A 19,941-nucleotide genomic window follows, 5' to 3' on the forward strand; every position below is an offset into this window, starting at 1 on the left:
CGACGAGGAAAGAGGATTTTGCTCTGGCCCAACGGATATAAAGCCTGTGGGTCATTAGAAAAAACTCACGCCCTAATCAAGGAAGACGTTTTAGCACTTGCTGGTGTGCCCCTTGCTCGCGTGCAAGTTCTAGAAAGGTTTCCGGCCAAGAAATTCTACAAGGGCACATCCGTGTATGACACGTTGCACTTGTTGCAAGAGAAGATACGTGGCTGGGTCCATATCGGCTTAGATGAAGCCACTAGGCTGGACATGTTTCGAAGAACAATCGTCGCTTCGAGGATTCGCTTCAATGGAGCCCGGGGTTTAGCTACTATCCTGGGTGAATATCAGGCTGATACACTCTGGGAGGCATGGTCCGCACAAGCAAGCAATTATATCGCGGGTATCGATAGTCTCGCCAAATCCTACAACGATGCGCTCTTCACTGCTCTTTGCGGACGAGCATTGGTTGTTACAGACAACAACTCGTTGGGTATAGTCGACCAACCTGTTCAAGACGGTGATCTGATCTGCGCTTTTCCTGGTGGACAAGTCCTTTTGTGTATTCGTGCTACGAATACGAAGATGAATAGCAAGACGTACCAGCTTGTTGGTGAATGGTAAGCCACATCTTCCCCTTTTCTGCACGTTGCAATCTGCTTACTTTTTCCTGTCTCTCAGTTACCTTCATGGCTACATGGAGGGAGAGGGACTTGACAAAAGCCATGGGGACGAAGCAGACCTGATGGAGTTCGCACTTGTGTGATCGAAGGCCTTTCCATATTGGCTCTATTCTTCTTCCCAATCACCCCATCTAGGTAAGGCCACGATACCGAGAAAAAATTGTCCCTTGAAGTTGCGATTGTCACGCGGGAACAGTTCGTTTAATTGTCTTCATTCCCTACGAAGCTATAAGGATGTGACTGCAACAGGTCAGTCGCCGACACTGATATGGCAGTACATTCTGCTAGAATTGCAAGACTCATTTTGGAGATAGTTTAAGATTCAAGACGAAAGGGCTGGAGCTCCGATATACATACAAAAACGTTTAATGAACTTTGTTAATATAATAATCTTGATATTTCGTAGCATGCAATCCTATATTTCACAGGATCGTAATGAAAAGAGATACCAGAACCCGGCTGCTCAACGACCAAGTGGTTTAAGCTGAGGGAACCTTTCCTCCAATTTAACCACGAATTTATACCTTGTCCTCAATCTCGAGTCATGCACCCATAGTCCAAATAATCCCACAGACTATCCAGCTGCGGAAAGACAGATACTAGTAATGGCTAGCGGCGGCACGATGGAGAGGCTACCTACTGCTACTCCTCGCCCTCCCAGGCACATTTTACCCGCTGTTCTATACCAGTTGATTTCCTTGTGGCAAGCCTGTTGAAGCAAATTCATTAGACTCTTGAGAGCCCTGATCACATCCATGGATGGCGGAACAATGATGTGAGCAAGATCTATTGGAAGATGGTGGCAGTTCCAGAAAATAGGCATGTAGTATGTCCCAGTCTCGGTAGAGTTTTGTATACACTGTGTGTCCCAATTTCGCCATCGGACATATCTGTTCGTCCAATTTCCTCTCCACGTTCTATTTGAATGATGTTGGCATCGCTCTGGATGACGCCTGTATTAAGATCAGGCACTTTCGTGCTGCTTTTTGAATATGTCAACATCGTCCCATATCCCGGGTGATCCCAGAATCTTGCGCCCCTGAATTCATCGAGAAGACTCAGACTAGGATCGGCCCAATGATCGCAGTCTATAACGCAAAGAGCGTAGTGCGCTGTAAACTTCAGTTTGGATGGTTCCTGCACACAATTTATTCTTAGCGCACGCCTCTTTGAAACCATGCTTACTCGGTTGACTCCAGCGCTATGCAAGGACCGTGGGGTAATTACTCAACGTTATCACAAAACAGGCTTGGCTACTGTGCTTCATCCACAAAAACAATTTAGATGTAAAAGAAAATAGGCTCTTAGCAACTTAGTATTATAGTCATAGGCAGAATTGGTTTTCCATTTCGCAATTCGATTTAATCTTGCCGCGCTGACCGATGAGCACATGCTAACTCAGCGGCTCGCAAGGGTAATGTTATCATGCATGACCAATCAACAAGTCGACTGTGCCACTCGTTTGCAGGCTGTCCGGTCAACTGCTTTCGGCCCCAACCCTCGTTCGGCAAATTAACGCACGCAGGCGGATAAGTTAAAAGGCTTGTGCACTGTCTGAGCGATTCAAAGTCCGCTGCTCACCACTAAGCTTCTTCAGTGTATTTCCATCGGAGCCTAGAGGAAGCAATGTTCAATCTGCAACGGCAGAAAGTACTGGATGAGTGTGTATGGAAGCCTGGAGAAGGACACCTTCGGTATATCGAAGCCCGGACTTTTGCAAATACAGGTAGGCCAAACGAAAATAGCCTTCGAATTACTTTGTTTCGATCAGCACGCTAACCTTGGAAACTGCAGTAGATGCACCCACAAGTGAAACTTTTCAGGAGGGAGATCTAAGCGACCTGGATGTAGACGACTGGCTACACCAAAGGGGCCGCTTCATCCGATCCACCAATTCCCCAAAAGGAAAGGAAGAAGGTAACATAAGACTGCTCATTTGTGAGCGATTTGGCTTTCAGCCTCTCCAATTTGGCTTAAGCAAGGCTTCCTTGTTGGCTATCGAAGATAAGTTTGGTCTTCCAATTGAAATGCTTCCATTATTCAAGTTCAATGGAGGTGGCCACTCTTACTACTTTTGCCGTTCGACTTCTCATGATCAAAAACCTGAACAGCTCGGTAAGGCCGAATTCTCACGACTTTCAAACTCGGAAAATCTTACATGAAAGTTAGTTATCACAATCAAAGTTCCACAAATGTACCAGGTTGCAAATTACGGCCTGTGCTTGACGCACTCTTTCAAAACACACGTCACATTCGGCTTCATGTTCGGCTGGAATATGTTCAGCGACAAGCAATGGAAAGAACAAATGAGTATTATGGAGCGTCCCAGATATCTAGAACTTCATGGTCCCCGGATTAGCAAGCTCATAAGATCAGCAATTTCTGATTGGAGGCATCCATTGTTATTACCGGTAATTCTACTTGAAGACTACGTCTACCATGCGGATAAGTACAAAGGATCCGATCTTTCCCGGAGAACAACAAAAATGGAAAAACAACTAGGAGTTACGGTAGCCGGAAGAAACAGTGGCTCTTTAAGTCCATTAGATTTTGGAGCCTTGAATCTTAACATGGCGCCTGAGAAACGACTCAGGACCATCACTGAGATCAACACTCTTGCTACTGATGCGGCCGCTTTCGCTGGAAACTTAGAATGGACTAAAAGATACTGCCAATTCCTGCGAGATATCTCTAAAAATATCCAAGGGTTCACCGAATCGACGCAAGGTAGCAAGCCAAGGCTGGAGAACACTATTGAGACCTTGTCCATTCTTGCTATCTCAATTTTAGAACACACGCAGGCGATAAAGGCCAGACTGGATATACAATTCAATGTGGTAAGAGATTCAATATATTCGACAATTGATTTGATTTTTGACCAGCTGTTTTAGCTGTACAATATGGTCGCCCAAATGGACAGCAACCTCAATGCAACAATCGCGGCGACGACAGGGCTTGACAGTGTAGCAATGAAAGCTCTTGCTTTTGTTACCACTCTCTTTTTGCCTCCAACCTTCATAGCTGTACGTATAAATCGTCTTAGTCAAAACAAGATAACAGATGCAACTAACCAAGTTATTTACCAAAAGACACTGTTCAGTATGTCAATGTTCGATTGGCAGGCTGAAATCAAGGCAAAATCATCAGATTCAAACGAAGAAACTAAAGTTCTCTCAAGGCATTTTTGGATATATTGGGTAGCTAGTGTGCCCCTGACAGTTGCAGTGCTTTTGGCTTGGCGTATATGGTGGCATTGGGAAAAAAATCGTTATCAACACAAGTACCCTCATATCAAGCTGGGTAGCAAGCTCCAAGATGCAGATTCGAGTTTTTCCAATGGATTGAACAAAATGATGTTGAGACGACGAGACAAACTAGAGGACATCGAAATAAACTAGACTGGCATTAATACCCGCAATCGCTCCATCACAGAGATGATTCAGCACGATATATAAGTTGCCAAAGAATTTCTGCTTCCTATTAATTTTCATCAGGCCCTAAAAGCCATTGTTGACGAGCACCTATGTCTATATCAGTCATTTTGGATGTTATATATCGCAAATAGCCATACATAGATAGGGAGCCATAGCAATTGCGTTTCGACAGGCACACTCTAATAGAGGCTCCACATACCCCCTTCTAGCACGCTAACACGACATAGAAATGACCCATGTTAAAAGGACAGTGCGGTGAATACAAGTCAAAGCGCAAAACGCGAAACCAATTCTGCTCGCGACTATACTCTGATCGGGTGCTAATGAGTTAAAAGTAACAGGAAGGATTCTCCACTTACTAAGTGACGAGATGGCTGAAGGCCTATGAACCTCCATGTCGGAAGGTAATGATCACTGCGGGGCGCTGATCACGCTGAGCCGCTGGCTTTGGTGATGCCACCTAGAGCGTGTGAGTATATGGCCTTATATATGCAGTATAGAGTTAGTGACTCTTGGAAAGAGTCCTGATGCTAGGACAGAAGCAACAAGGATATAAGAATAGCTAAATTTCATTATCACTCTCGTTGTGGTTAATTCTTAAATTATACTTTCTTACTAGTATCTTTACTTACGAAGATTGTTACTTGTTAGTCTATGGTGATATATATTAGGGTTTGTCGAAAACCCCAGTTACATCCCTAACTCTTTTCCACTACGAATCGCCAGACATCCCTCACGGAGCTATCCCTTATTCCTACTCGCCCTAACTCGGAATCAAGCCAGAGAAGTATTAGCATCCAACCCTGTGTAACATAACGTGTAATCCGCAAGTAGGACACGCAGAGCGTTAGCGTTCATAAGCATGGAAAGCAGTTCTAGAATCTTCGCTGGCTGTATTGTTTTCAGCTTAGGTAGTATAAATTACAATACTTACAGCACCTGCTGTGGCGTCTGGAGCTTTCTCACTTCCTTCGCCGATTGGTCTACCGAGGAATGAAGTACCAGCCGGGGCGGCAACCATGCATCAAATAAACGATTTCCACCCACAGGGTGAATTATGACGATCTCGTGATCCCTAACAGGTTCATTCGCCTGAGTAAGTCTATGTGTATGTTGTGATACTGCTACAAGCTTTGTTGTGGTGCTGAGCAGATATGGTGGGCTGCAGCGATAGAAAAACCAGCTGTCACAAAACAGGCCGTAAAACGGCAATACAAATGAATTTAACTTTCTTAGCTATCAATAGGCTTTAGAATACGTTAAAAATACACTCTTATGGGAAAATACATAAATCTAGAACAGTATGTATAAGTTTTGTTGCTTTGATGTTCAAGTACCTAAGATTTGTTCCGCTACGAGTGGATGCACGTTGCAAGAAAATGAAAGAAACCAATACATCTCCATAACTACAATTTCTGAAACCAGCGTAACCCCCCCAACCTCCCAGTATGCCTCGCGAAATACGTCCGGATTCTCCCTGACATATTCTTCACAAGTCTGCACCCCTGTCTTCTCTGCACACTCCTCATCCCACACTTTCCCCGCCCACTCACCACAAAACGCCGTGTTGAACACAATTTTCATATCCACAAAACGCTCACTAAAATCGCACCCTGAGCCACTGAACCGCGCCATCGGCGGACCCCAGGTCGATGGATCCGGCGACGCAACAGCCGCAGCATTCGACTGCGAGAAATACTCTGTATACCGCTGCGAATCGCGAGGAAAAAACCACACCGAGATGCTCGATTCCGTCCACTCCATAGCATACACCCCACCCTTCACATCGTTGAATCCCGTCCCGTACGATGGAGCCCGCGCCTCACCCATCTGCACCCCATCCCCGCTCTCCGGCGCGCGAATCGAGCATCCCGCATTCTTCCCTTGGCCGGGGGCATCGACATCGCAGTTCCCCGTCACCATGGTCCCCGTAAACTCGCCAGCCGCAGTAGTCTTATTATCAACCACGCATCCCGCAGACGTATGCAGCGTAACCGCGTTGCCCACAGCCTCATTCACTCCCTCAAGAATATCAATCTCCCCGCCCTCCGGCCACTCCTTCGATGCAGAGAGCATCCAAAACGCGGGCCAAGCCCCGCATTGCGACGCAGGCATATGCCGAATATCGGCGACCAGGAGTCCCTTGTTCCAGCTTTTGGTGCTCTCGAGGCGCAAAGAGGCGCGGCCGGAGGCGTCTTTGGTGGTGTGGTCTACGCCGAGGTAGATGGTGTTATAGGGGGAGAGGTAGCCGAGGAGGGAGTGGGAGGTTGCCGAGGAGAGGTTTTGGTATTGGACGAAGCCGTTGGTGGGGTCTGGAGAGGAGAAGAGGGAGAAGGACGGGAAGAAGTTCTGGGAGCTTAGGTCATCGGTCAGGGTGTATGTTGTGGGGTTGGTAGCATTAGGGGTGGGCGTCGGGTGTGCGGTTGTTAGAATGGGGAGGGAGAGGACGGCTAGGGCCGTTGTAAAGAGCTTTGAAGAAGGCATTGTTGAGCGTTGGAGTCAAACAGACGTTTGCAAAGTATCGGCGGGCTCTCTTTCAGCTTCAATACTACTGCTCAAGTAAGTAGGGGAAATGGTAAAAAAACATTTGTATCGGTTGATGTTGGAGATGAAAAGATATTGTGATGTAACAATGTAAGGGCTTTGCTGGTTCTCATCAAGGATTCACAATAGCTGTGTGTCTTTCTGTTGTCTTATTGATGTGTTGTAGCAGTGAATGTGGCACAGTGAGCTCTGTTTTCGACACACCTAAGCATCACAGAGCCTGTAACCAGTGGCAGTAGGAAGATGACATGGCGGCAATGGTAGGCGCTTTAAGAATGCAAATCTGATTGGAATTATGAAAACTTTTGCTTGAATTGATATGTACCGCTGTTAGACCGACTGGTTCTCTTTGTGTATCAGCCAGTTATTTCTCAGTCACTCAAGAAGCACTTACAAAATACTCAGTCCACGCCGCCACACTCTATCAACCGCTCTTCTTGCTCTTCGGCACAATCTTGAGCGAAAAGTCCACATGTGGCACTCCCTGATGTATACTGCTTGTGCTCACAATATCAATATCACCACAAACATACTTCTCGACATTGTGCTCTGTCAAGCCCCCGCTGACCTCGACGAGGAACTGCTTCCTATCACCAACGCCACGCCCCCACTTATCTTTTAAATCCTTTGCAGCCACCTGGACACCCTCTGGAGTAAAGTTGTCCAACATGACGATATCAGCGCCGGCGGCAATGGCCTCGTCTGCTTCTTCAAAGGACTGACATTCGACTTCAACCTTGATTGCAAACCCACCTGCAGCCTTGGCGGCTTTCACAGCATTGGTAATGCTTCCAGCAGCGACAATGTGGTTGTCCTTTAGCATCGTCATAGCACTCAGATCAACACGGTGTGCGTCCACACCACCAACCAGCATGCCGTACTTTTCCACGAGGCGGAACCCTGGAGTAGTTTTGCGTGTTCCAGCGAGGATATTTGGGTATCCTGCACCACGCAAAAGGGTCAGTAGGCGATGACTCTTGGTAGCGATGCCGGAGCAGCGGGCGAGCGTATTGAGAGCTACGCGCTCGCCGAGAAGAAGATGGCGGACGGGGCCGCGGACCGTGGCGCAGTGAGTAATGGGCTGGAAGGATGTGCCTTCTTTGACGTGCCATTCTACACTGACAGCATGTCAATCCCTAGTACCGAGTGTTGTGGATAGTGCAGGACTCACGTGCAGCCTAGTTGACGGAACACTTCATCGAAAAATGGCACGCCGGCTACTATGCCCTACTCGCTTGTCAGCAAGACGAATGTCTAGAGGAGAGAAATCACTTGCCTCACTCTTGCCCAGTAGCTTCGCCTCCGACATCTCCTCTCCAACTACAAACCCGCCATAATCAAAGCTCGGCGTGTCCTCCTCCAGCCATTCCGACACAAGCCTCTTATACGTTTGCGGTAGTAGATGCGCTACCGCACCATGTGCTGGGGCGCCCTCGGATACCTGCATATTTTCGAGTTGGATGTGGTATGTTTCGAGGCAGCGGGAGCTCTTTTGTCTTACTGGGGGTTGGAGGTGGGCATCAGAGACGAAGGTTGTCGGAACATCCGTCGGAACCAATGTTATATCGATAACGTAGTAGCGGCCGCCACTAAGCGGCCGCGCATCGGACTCGTTCCCGATAGTGTGTCACGTGAGGACTGGCAGGTGATGCGTGGTCTTGAACGGTGAATATTTCTTAAATTGATATATGCTGAATGGGTTATTATGGATATGAAGAGTTGGAATCATCGCTGTTCATTTCAAGTCGGGTTCTACTCATCGCATGTTGTACCATCCAATGCCAACCACCCTAATCGCTTTATATCGTCCTCAAGCTTCATGAATACTTTGCCGCTGTCTTGAGACTTTTCTTGGGGTCTATTTCAGAGTCTTGAGCTTGAAAAAAATGAATGGTAGTTTGTGCTTCATAGATGCCACAGTACGCAATAAGGGATAAAATAGACTCAGTGTACTACGGAAGACGCACATAGCAATCACATTGACAGCTGCCTCCCATCGCATTCGTGTGAATTCTAGTCTCCTATATATGCATAGGTGAAAAGGGAGAACATTGACATATAATCAATCAGTATTACTGCACAGCCTGGAATCAATCCACATAACATTCATGGATAGCTGCGACATAACGTAACAGTATGCACAAAAGGGCTTCTAATGATTCAATTCGCAATTCTCTACCATTACAAACGATTTGCTAAGCTTACCGTAAGATGGAGGGGCTAACAACATCGTAAAGGCTGACTGCAACATGTGTGTTTCTGAGCTTGGCGACGCTTTCTGGGTTGCTTCGGACCGTGGATAGCTGCGCCAAGTCGCCAGTAGTTATGTCAGGAATTCTAGACCAAAGAGACAAGCAGCTCATTGTCCTATGAATTCATCGACCATAGCGCTCTCTACTTCGCATGCAATGCATTGGCACGCTGCTCTTGCACAGCCCCCGTCTTGGACTTTTCGTCATGTTAAGCATTCATCCACCTCATGCCTAGACACACGACATGTCCGTTAGTCTACGACCCCGAATTTTTGCACTCCTTTACTGGATTTACATTTGTCAGTCTACGTGCCGACACAGAACTGCCGTTGTCGAACAGCATTTCGTCCGATAGCATTTCGTCGTCACTTTCGTCGTCACCCTTGTCATCTTCATCGTCACCATCGTAGTCAGAATCAGTAGCGTCGCCGAAACTTTCTGATATGCTCAAAAATTCACCTCCAAAGTATCTATCAAGGCTATTGCTGTCGCTGTCGGTGCCGCTCTTTGGGTTCATGCAGGGGAAGCAGTTTTCTGGTGTCGTACTGTGGTTTGGCATGTTAGCGAGGCATTCGTCTCCGTCATGCTCGTGAGTTACGATAAGTCTAAGGTGTCCGCAATTGTAGTAAACGATATGTGTTACCGACATATTGAGTGGGTTGCTTTGTCCTTTCGCTTATTGTAATTGATGGTTGTTGATTGTATGATGTAGTCCACTGGTCATTCAGGGAATATTTTATAGACTTCCAATCAGCCTCAGTGTTCATTCACAGCTAGAAAAAACACTGTTCGTCAGTTTCATCAAATTGGAACTGTTCATCTTGCGTGCCGGTTATGAGTAGTACTTGTGCAAGCTCATTTAGACACTGTGCTGTCACTATGAAGACTTGATGAGACTCGCATCTTGCCAACCTTATTTCGCAGGTGCGCCAAATAATTTGCACGGCTTTCCACAAGCAGCCAAACAGCCATCGTGACCAATCTGAGAATCAGATACGACTGCGGATGTCCAAGTGCAAGGAAGGAGCTTGATCTAGAGCGCCAAGACAATGCTCCAAGAAATCTGTGGAGATGGCCAAGAGTAAGAAGCAGCGGGTGGCGACAAGACCGCTAATGTAGATGTTTACCGTCGGCAATCCGGATGGTGAGGGACAAAAGGAGGAGGTACAAGCGCTTTGTGGGTGTTTACGAAAGTAGGAGGCGCAGGCACTTTGTGTGTGTGTGTGGGTACTGATAGCAAGGACTGATGCAGCGGCTGTAGGAACTCTTTTGGGTCGTCAGAAAACGTATCACATGAAGGAACAGGATGAGGGAAGAGCAGAGCATGTAGGTGCGACAATCGAAGCCAGGTAGTGATGGGTCACGTGACGGAACAGCCGCAACCGAGGGTATTGCGGAGACACCAATAACAATCAAACCGTAGTCCGGGGTCAAGGAGGTGCCAAAACCACAGCCCCCAGTCGGGCATGCAAGCCAGCAGAGGCCACCAATTTAGCAGGTGTGTTTGTGTGGAGTCCCATGACGGTCATTGCGTAATTGTAACAAGTATCATGGCTTTGGGCGTGTCGCGCTAAGTAGATGCGTTGTGAGCTTCTTGGACGCTTCTTGGACGCCCCTTTGTAGACGGCGTTACTGAGAGTAGCATAGAATCTATGGCTGTTGTTGCGGAGAGTCCCCGGAAGCATGTATACGTGTATACAGCGCATGATTTCATAACTTCCGTGCTCGCGGGGGATTATTGAATTTGGAATTCAAAGTGTCGGAGTATTTTTTTCGTGCCAAGAAGGTTGAGTGTCAGGGGATTTTCCTCTGGTGATTACATGCGTACTTTGCGATAGCCAGAGTGGTATGATGGCATGCGATCAGCATACGACTTTCCCAAGGCGGCGGTGACCTCTTGGCAACTGCTGTTTCAGGTCTCTAAGAGATTTTCGGGCCTATTCACTTGACCTCAACGCATTCGAGATGATGAGGCTCCAGGACAAGCAGTGGACGATCCGGCACTCGGCCCCGTTCTTGCGCTAGTAAAATCGGTTGTATCCGAAGGTCTGACTGCACTGATGTCAGATGGCAATCTGGGGAACAAGTATTAGGGTAGGCAGACTTACTACATGCATTCGTACCGCCCGATAAGCACAAAAGTAGGGCCGACTCATATCCAGACGCTGGGATGCTCATGGGTCTTTTTAAACAAGATCCATATATGAGCTTGCATGATCAGGGACATGCAAGTGGAACAAAAACGTACATAGATACGTACTTGCTGATAGTGTTGAAGGGCTTGAAATGAAAAGCTCGCTTATGACAAGGTCTAAAGAGCCTGTGGGTAAATGCAAATCTCGCAGGCACACATGGACTTGGTGAGCAACGGCGCATGCCAACTCGGATCCAACAAAGTCGACTCGACTTGGTCGCAAGGATACACCATAGTCTTACGGCCAGCAACGCGTGCGACAATGGCAGCTGTTAGCCAAAGGCTTGGATACCTCAACTGCCGAATTCGCCACCAACTAGCATAGGGTAGTATTGACGACAAAATGTTCGTCCCGCTCCGCCAAGGACTGCGCCATTCCTCCCCGCCATCGGCTCAAGTTGCACGAGTCAAGCCCTGTTGGCCAAGAGTCGCCCCGCAAGTTGTCAGCCAAAGAGAGTTTGGTTTGTGACAGTGCGGGCCGGTGTAGGGTTGTTGTATCGACGCGGTTGAATCCTCCCCCGCTGGAGGCGCATCCGGGCCCCGTTGCCGCCAGCTTAAAGGGGACAAGAGGATTGAAGCTAAGTATGTTCTGCCTGCCCTCCCTCTGCGAGCAGAAACCAAAGCAACTGCCGGCACCCTTTTCCTGTTCCCGTGCGACGCCTCATAGCGCCTCTTGGACCAAGACGCCCGCCGGCCACAGGATCCGTCGTACGATCTTATATAGGCAGTCCTCTTCCCCAGATTCTTTTCCCCAGACTTTCGGATAGTGTGGGGCGACAGCAAGTCGACTGAGAATTTTTATTCCTCTGACTGGACCACTGGCTGCGATATCTGCCCTCTCCGACAACATGGTGCAACCAATCAGTGCTATGGATGAACGCTCCCCTGCGGAAATCGAAAAGGGGCAAGACATTGTTTGTATGGCTGCTCATTCCTGACGCGACGACGAGATGCTAATCAAGTTCATTCAGACGACGAGGCCAATGGAAGCGACAGGTCCACCGAAGGCGAATTTTCCTGGACCCCTGAGGAAGAAGCCAAAGTCCGACACAAACTCGATCGCGTCATTGTGCCGCTCACAACATTTCTGTACTTGCTGTGTTTCCTCGACAGGTATGGAGCTTGCTTTCTGCAGTGAGGAGTTGGTTACTAACTTTTTTTCAACCAGAATCAACATTGGAAATGCGCGTATCCAGGGTCTGGGCAACGACCTGAACCTCAACACGGGTGTGCGGTTCAACTGGGTCACATCCATCTTCTACATTGTCTACATGTTTGTCGAAGTACCCAGCAACCTTCTTCTTAAGAAACTCGGCCCCAAGTGGTACCTGCCTCTCCTGGTGTGCGGATTCGGCTTCGTCTCGCTCTGCACTGCCTTTGTGAACAGCTTTGCGGGCTTGCTCGTGGCAAGAGGATTCTTAGGTGTATTCGAAGGTGGTGTCATGCCGTAAGTACTGCTCAATGCGCGTTCTCAAAGTATACCTGCTAAGTCATTACAGTGGTCTTGCATTCTTCATTACTTGCTTCTACAAGCGCAATGAACTTCTCTTCCGTGTCGGCATCTACGTGTCGGCTGCTTCCATGGCTGGAGCCTTTGGCGGTCTGCTTGCTACTGGGTATGTATCCATTTTTGCGATGGAATTTCAAGCGGGAACTGACATGTGACAAAGTCTTGCTCGCATTCCTCCATGGGGTACCTCAGGCATGATCATCCACACCTGGCGAAACATTTTCTTCTTCGAGGGACTTTTCACCATACTCGTTGGTCTTGCCGCCCCCTTTGTGATGCCCCGTAGCCCCGAAGAGTGCTGGTTCTTGAACGAGCGCGAACGAATGATTGCTTCGAGGCGACTTATCCAGCGAGGTGGAGGCGACGAGAACGAGAAGACCCAGCCACACCACATCAAGAGGGCTGTGATGAACATCACCAATTATTTCTGCGCCCTGGGCTTCTTTTTCATCAACATCACCGTGCAGGGTATCTCGCTGTTCATGGTAAGTTTGCGTGTTTTCGAATATGAATGACTTGCTGACAATGCCCTAGCCCACTATCCTTGCTGATCTTGGTTGGACTGCGACAAAGGCACAGCTGTACTCTGTACCTCCGTACGTGTGTGCATGCGCAATCGCTATTGCTATTGCCTTTGTATCTGACAAGACGAACCGTCGTGGAATCTACCTGGCCGTTTTCACGCTTCCTGCGATTGCTGGCTTCTGCATCTTGCGGTGGGCAACCGACCCCGAGACTCGATATGGCGGCATCTTCCTCATCACGATTGGCGCTTTCCCCGGAGGCCCTGGATTCCTTGCATGGGCGGCAAACAACGCTGCTGGGCCTGCCGTCAGATCCGTCTCTACCGCTTATGTTGTTACTCTTGGTACCGCCGGTGGTATCGTGGCAACCTGGTATGTTGAATCGCCTTATTGCGTGCTTGCTTGACTCAAACTAACACAAAAACCGCAGGACATATAAGCGTCAAGATGCGCCCCGCTACGAAACTGGCCACACCATCAACCTTGCTGGTCAAATCTGTGTGTGCCTGCTCGCTGTCTTCGGCATCGTCTACTGCAAGTGGGAGAACAGGCAGCGCGACATGGGCAAGAGGGACCACCGTCTGCAAGGCCTGACGGATGCACAGATCAAGGACCTGGGATACAGGCATCCGGAATTCCGATACATGCACTAGGCGTGTATTTGGATGCACTGACTACAGAAAATTGATTTGAACCCGCTGTCTATTTTTTGGTTTCTTCTCTTTAATCGACTGTTAGCGTAATAGCATGCAGAGGCGTCCGAGTGGAAAATTTCAACCTTTTCCCTTATATCCATGTGTGCCCTATATTGTGTGACATGGTGTGTGTGTGTGTGCATGTGGCAAACAGCAATGAAAAAAAGTTCAAACTATAGCGTAATGTTGAAGGCTTGTTTTCCGGTCATGCTCGGTTTGCAATGTACACGACTTGCTTGCATACTAAGTACATAGAAACGGGGTGCCAGTCACGTGCTGACCGTCAGTGCGTCATTGGCTCGTGCAGAAAATGGCGGCATCGCGCCGTGCATGGCGGGGCATGGCGGGGCAGCGAAGAGGAAAAGTGAAGAGGCGCAAGAATGCCATTGAGGTTGTGGATAAAAGATATGGCAGCACATCGACTGGAAGAGTGCAGCAAGCAATGCCGCCGGACCGCACTGGGCGCGTCCGTAGCAATCCCTGGGCCAGCAAATGCCCGGGCAGCTTGCTCGCAATGAATCAAAGGCACGCAGCAAATATTTTTGTTGGCCCAAGTAGTATGTGACTAACTAACCCGCAACCCGGCCAAGTCGGCTTCTCCATGGGCAGATTGAAAACCCACCCGCCGCCCCGTCGCCTCCTCGCCCGTCTTTTGTTCTCCGTTTCTCACGATGACCGTCACCGTCGTCCTCGGCGCCCAATGGGGCGACGAAGGCAAGGGCAAGCTCGCCGACATCCTCGCCCACGAGTCGCAAATCTGCTGCCGCGCCCAGGGCGGTAACAACGCCGGCCACACCATTGTCGCCAACGGCATCACCTACGACTTTCACATTCTGCCCAGCGGCCTCGTCAACCCCGGCTGTATCAATGTCATTGGCAGTGGCTGCGTCGTCCACGTCCCCAGTTTCTTCAAGGAGCTCGAGGCGCTCGAGAAACACGGCCTGAACACCGACGGCCGCATCTTCATCTCGGACCGCGCCCATGTCGTGTTTGACGTGCACCAGATGGTCGACGGCCTCGAGGAGGTGGAGCTGGGTGGCGGCATGATTGGTGAGCACCTGGCGACCATGTTTGCGCCTTTGCATAGTGCTGATGGCGTGACATAGGCACAACAAAGAAGGGCATCGGCCCAACTTACAGCACAAAGATGACCCGCAGCGGTCTGCGCATGTGTGATTTGTTCGACGAGGCTATTTTCGAGGCAAAGCTCCGGAGACTGGCCACCGGCTTTCAGAGGCGCTTTGGCGACCTCCTCAAGTATAATGTCGAAGAGGAAATCGCCCGGTACAAGGTGAGTGGTCGCGTCGCTGGTGCACATTACAAATGGCTGACGCTGTATCAAAGGGCCTCCGCGAAAAACTTGCCCCATATGTCGTCGATCAGATCCCCCTCCTGGCTTCGGCAAAGGCCAAGAATGCAAAAATTCTGGTTGAAGGTGCCAATGCGCTGATGCTGGACATTGACTACGGCACATATCCCTTTGTTACGTCGTCAAACACTGGCCTCGGAGGTGTCATTACAGGTCTTAACCTCGGATGGCGGTCATTGACCGAAGTCATCGGCGTGGTCAAGGCCTACACCACCCGTGTTGGATCGTGAGTTGAATACCTTGGTAAAGAAAAAGGCAACGTCTAACTTGAGAAGTGGTCCCTTCCCTACCGAGCAATTGAACGAAGTTGGCGAGAAGCTTCAGCAGGTCGGCCACGAAGTCGGTGTCACAACCGGCCGCAAGCGCCGCTGCGGTTGGCTCGATCTTGTCGTTGTCAAGCACTCGCACGCCTGCAACGACTACACCGCCATTAACCTGACCAAACTTGATGTCCTCGATGACTTTGCTGAAATCAAGGTAGCAACATCATATTCGTACAAGGGTCAGACACTTGATGGCTTCCCAGCCAACCCCGAGATGCTTGCCGAAGTCGAGGTACACTACGAGACACTACCTGGCTGGCAGAAGCCGACGACGGGCGTCACCAACTGGTATGACCTGCCCAGCCAGGCAAGGAGTTATATCGAGTATATTCAGAACTTTGTGGGTGTCAAGGTAAAATGGATTGGTGTTGGACCTGCGCGAGAACACATGATTACCAGGGCGTAGGTTGGGATATTATTGACAATGCGGGGAAAAATAAATAAAGACTCTCTTGGCAAAGAAAACATGGTGACAAAAAAAGCCTCTTAGAAATAGAGCTAGACCGAAATGCAGTCATGCACATATTGGACGTTGAGGGAATAGTTCACATGACGATTCGAGCTAACAGTAGCAATATCGCAACACCCATGTTGCTCTACGAAGAATGCGGCTGGGAGAGCGATTGTTACTTCCCGAGCGGCACAAGGCCTGGTTCGGTACTGGTTCGCGCTGCAAGTGACAAGCGATCACACTTGGACGACGCAATGTACCAGGAACACCCGGCGCATCCGATCAAACCCGGGAGCCATCTGCAACGCTAAATGTTACATATAACGGCGGGTGTCCTTTTCTTGACGACGCGTCCTGTTTGCGCGATTCCTTTTTTATTCTCTCTCTCTTAAGCAGAACTAAAAGAAGAAAGACGAGCAAAACCATGAAGACGACATTTCTGAGTGCAGCAGCACTCGTACTCTCCACCACAACCGCAGATGTAGCCCCAGCCTTTCCTCTCCCCGGCGGTCCAACCAACCTCACCATAACCTACAACGGCAACGACACCGTTTCTCCCCAAGGCGAACTCCTCCCTCGTCCCGGTACATCCATGTCCCCTTTCTCCAAGAAAAAAAATTAAAATAAAATAAACGCCCTCCTTCCCAAAAAAAAACTAACGTCAAAAAGTAACCGCAAAAGCCCCTTCCCTCTCGGCCCCCCAGCTCTCCCCAGCTTCAAACTCATCTCTCTACATCCTCCTCATGATCGACATCGACGTCCCCCGAAACAACACTCGCGTCCCTTTGATCCACTGGCTCGCCCCAAACATCTCCCTCTCTTCATCACCCTCCGCCTCCCTTGTGATCCCCAGCCCCAACCCCGTCCCGTACTTGCAGCCCTCACCCCCCGTAGGCGATATACCACATGCCTACAATTTCGTCCTCTTCGAGCAGCCGGCTGGGTTTCAGGTGCCAGCACGGTATGCGGGATTGGCGGGGAATCGGGTGGGGTTTGATGTGAGGGCTTTTGTAGCCGATGCTGGGTTGGCGGGTGTGGTTGCGTCCGGGTGGTTGCGGGTGCAGAATTTGACGGGGGTTGCGACGCCGACGGGGACGGGGTCTGGGGCGACGCCGAGTCAGACGGGGTATACGGGGCCGGAGAGTAATGGGGGAGGAAGGGCGGCGGTGGTGGCGGCGGGGTGGATGGGGGTTTTTGGTGCGTTGGCGGTTGTGGCTGGGATGGTGTAGATGGATGGAAAGTATGTATATAGTGGAATGTGGGTTGTGGAGTGTAATTAAATGGATTAATCTTAATCTACATGTAAAGAAAAAAAAGAGAGAAGAAAGAGAAATCGTCTACATCGTTAACCCCCATCCAAACCTGCATCATTTCTATCAGAGAGAGAGAGAGAGAAAAGAAAATCTACGCAGCATTCGTCTTGGCAGCGGCAGCAGCAACAGCCTTGAGCGCAGCCGGCGCATCATCCCACGGCATCACCAACTCGACAAACCTCATCTTATCCGTCTCTCCACTCGAAAATTCCTCGTTTGCAAACAATTTCTCCACCTCCTCCCGCGTCTCAACCCGGTACGTCAACACGCTTCCCTCGGGCGCGCCAAACACCGCAGGAATATCCTTGTACTTCCACTCTTGAACATCATTGTACGCGTCTTTCCAGCCGTGAATCAGCCGCTCAATCGTGTATCCCTTGTTGCAGATGACAAAGATGATGGGGGCAAGCTTATTGCGAATCATGGTCGAGACTTCCTGCGCGGTAAGCTGGAAGGAGCCGTCACCCGTGAAGAGGATGGTGCGCTTGATGTTTGACTCTCGGGCTGCGAGCACGGCGCCCTGGCAGGATCCTGTGGCGTAGCCGATGGAGCCCCAGAGGACCTGGGAAATGGCTTTTACGCCTGCAGGGAAGCGCGTTTCCCAGATGCCAAAGTTGGAAGTGCCTGTCTCGGTGATGAGGATGTCATTTGGCTTGAGCCATTGGCCGAGTTTGGGCCAGAACCAGGCGTGTTTGATCTTGTCGTCTGAAGAGGTTGTTTCGGCGTGGGGCACGTCGTTGTTGGGTCTGGGGCCGGATTCAATGTTGAGTTGGCCCAGTTTGGCCGTTACCTTGGATAGGACGCCATTCATGCGTACGTTGGGGTACTCGGAGTAGCGCACTTTGCAGCCGTAGCTGTGCAAGTCAATCGTTGTGAGCTGTGACATGCGGATTGTGAAGCCAGCAGTGTTGAAGTCGGATTTGATGGCGCCAATGCTGAGGACGAGGTCGGACGACTCGACGCGTTCGCGGACTCCGGCGTTGGATCCATCTCCAGCGTATACACCACCATAGTTTGGAAGCGTCTCGTCTACTGCGCCTTTACCCATTGGAGCGACAAACGTTGGTATTCCAGACTTCTTGACCAGTTCGTGTGTCTCCTTGAGGGCACGATGGCGGATGGCACAAGCGTCGACCAGAATGACGGGCTTCTTTGCGGCATGGAGGGACTTGAGAACCACGTCAACTACGTAGTCTTCAGCTTCTTGGTCGTTTGGCGGGTATTCCAGGTCAAGAGGTGTGTTGAGCCTGTCGCCGTCGACCTTCTTGGTTACCATGTCGCTCGGCAAAGAGATGTAGACTGGTCTTGATTTGAGATAGCACTCGCGGATGGCATCGTCGATTAGCATGGCAGCCTCGTGCTGGTGGTTGAGCATGGACACGGCGCATGAGATTTCCTTTGACATGCGCGAGAAGACGGTAAAGTCGCCGTTTCCGAGGGTATGGTGGAGGAGAGCACCATTCTTTTGCGAGACGGTGGATGGGTAGCCAACAATGTGTACAATTGGCACGTACTCCGAGTAAGCACCAGCAATTGCATTGACGGCCGAGAGCTCTCCCACACCGAATGTCGTTACGAGAGCAGAAATGCCTTTTACTCGGGCGTAGCCATCAGCGGCATATCCAGCATTCAGCTCATTGCAGTTGCCGACCCATTTCAGGCCGACCTTTGGAATGTAGTCGAGAGCGACAAGGTTGTAGTCGCCAGGGACGCCGTGGATTGATTCGACGCCGACCTGCTGCAGGCGTCGGAAGAGGTACTGTGTGTTGCCGAATCAGCTAATTAGCGCCAATGTCATACGACCATGTCGCACTCACCTCGGCCACGTCAATGGGATTCTTGATTTCCTGGGAGCGCAGATCTTGAGCCATGATTGCCAAGGTGTCAATTGGGACGAAGCTTTGGCTAAAGGATTGGTTTTGGTGGAGGATGCTGTGTAGGGAGCTGTTGGGTGTGAGGCTACTTTTAAAGGTTTGCAAACAGTAGTCGCTGCAGCAATGAGGTCATGTCCGGTCCTTGCCGGCCAGGATTTGTTGGGCCTGGTACTATAGTGCGCGTGCATTGGCTAGAAATGCGAATACCGCACCACTGTGGTAACGCGACGTGTGGACTACGCGCTGTTTGTCAGCTCAGATGGCGTGAGCAGAGACTGTGTGCGTTGGAGTTGCATGGCCAGATGCGTGCAGTTGCAGTCGCTTGGGACAGAATGCTGGAGCGCATACGTACCCATAAGCGGCAAGCTCTCTGCACGTCGCCTGACTGGACAGGTGAGCGTCGACTTGGCCAGAAAGCATGGCGATATTATCTCACGACATGTCTACTTCATCACGACACAGCTTAGCAGGTGTCGAGACTACTATAAACAGTGACAATTCCTTAGCTGCTCTACACCCCGGTACATCTTATGGTAAGAATGTGCAATTGGCCTACGACAATACGGCACACTTTTACCACAAAAGAACCCTGATCCTACTCAACCCTAATTGCAAATACTCGGGTAGTTGTCGGATCCGCATGCGAAAACCCCGCACTTTGTAGCTCTATAGAGGAGAGCTGTAACCACTGACATAAAAGTTCGAGTAGACGAGCGCATAGATAGCTGTCGAACAGTTTAATGTGGGAAGGAGGTCTTTAGCATAGAAAGCCGCCTGATCCGACATTCCTTAC

At 49.9% G+C, this 19,941-nt stretch overlaps 5 protein-coding genes across 5 annotated transcripts; 3 read left to right on the forward strand and 2 right to left on the reverse strand.

Moving 5' to 3' along the window:
* Positions 1 to 2,240: 2,240 nt before the first annotated feature.
* PSV08DRAFT_408312 (uncharacterized protein) lies at positions 2,241 to 4,268 on the forward strand. Its single transcript, XM_014219774.2, has 5 exons — positions 2,241 to 2,391; positions 2,460 to 2,780; positions 2,835 to 3,502; positions 3,557 to 3,688; positions 3,755 to 4,268. Exons 1-5 carry the CDS (start codon positions 2,292 to 2,294, stop codon positions 4,061 to 4,063), a joined length of 1,530 nt encoding a protein of 509 aa, XP_014075249.1. The 5' UTR covers positions 2,241 to 2,291; the 3' UTR covers positions 4,064 to 4,268.
* Positions 4,269 to 5,338: 1,070 nt separating this feature from the next.
* PSV08DRAFT_369406 (glycoside hydrolase family 16 protein) lies at positions 5,339 to 8,090 on the reverse strand (the record flags this gene model as incomplete). Its single annotated transcript, XM_066093160.1, has 5 exons — positions 5,339 to 5,392; positions 5,510 to 6,549; positions 7,073 to 7,761; positions 7,815 to 7,870; positions 7,920 to 8,090. 5 exons carry the CDS (start codon positions 8,088 to 8,090, stop codon positions 5,339 to 5,341), a joined length of 2,010 nt encoding a protein of 669 aa, XP_065949663.1.
* A 3,611-nt stretch (positions 8,091 to 11,701) lies between these two features.
* PSV08DRAFT_408314 (Adenylosuccinate synthetase-domain-containing protein) lies at positions 11,702 to 16,044 on the forward strand. The gene is made up of 11 exons (XM_014219770.1): positions 11,702 to 12,007; positions 12,061 to 12,202; positions 12,258 to 12,536; positions 12,589 to 12,705; positions 12,760 to 13,084; positions 13,134 to 13,495; positions 13,554 to 13,702; positions 14,533 to 14,868; positions 14,925 to 15,109; positions 15,163 to 15,413; positions 15,463 to 16,044. Exons 1-11 carry the CDS (start codon positions 11,938 to 11,940, stop codon positions 15,914 to 15,916), a joined length of 2,670 nt encoding a protein of 889 aa, XP_014075245.1. The 5' UTR covers positions 11,702 to 11,937; the 3' UTR covers positions 15,917 to 16,044.
* A 284-nt stretch (positions 16,045 to 16,328) lies between these two features.
* On the forward strand, positions 16,329 to 16,641 carry PSV08DRAFT_279699 (uncharacterized protein). Its single transcript, XM_014219769.2, has one exon. It carries the CDS (start codon positions 16,386 to 16,388, stop codon positions 16,581 to 16,583), a length of 198 nt encoding a protein of 65 aa, XP_014075244.1. The 5' UTR covers positions 16,329 to 16,385; the 3' UTR covers positions 16,584 to 16,641.
* Positions 16,642 to 17,210: 569 nt separating this feature from the next.
* PSV08DRAFT_279703 (thiamine diphosphate-binding protein) lies at positions 17,211 to 19,210 on the reverse strand. Its single transcript, XM_014219768.2, has 2 exons — positions 19,092 to 19,210; positions 17,211 to 19,033 (listed from the first exon to the last, which is right to left on the reverse strand). The coding sequence occupies exons 1-2, from the start codon at positions 19,143 to 19,145 to the stop codon at positions 17,366 to 17,368; spliced, it is 1,722 nt and encodes a 573-aa protein (XP_014075243.1). The 5' UTR covers positions 19,146 to 19,210; the 3' UTR covers positions 17,211 to 17,365.
* Positions 19,211 to 19,941: the final 731 nt, after the last annotated feature.

Source organism: Bipolaris maydis (assembly GCF_028858645.1).
Source record: "Bipolaris maydis strain C4 unplaced genomic scaffold PSV08scaffold_3, whole genome shotgun sequence".
In the NCBI taxonomy this organism is placed as follows: domain Eukaryota; kingdom Fungi; phylum Ascomycota; class Dothideomycetes; order Pleosporales; family Pleosporaceae; genus Bipolaris; species Bipolaris maydis.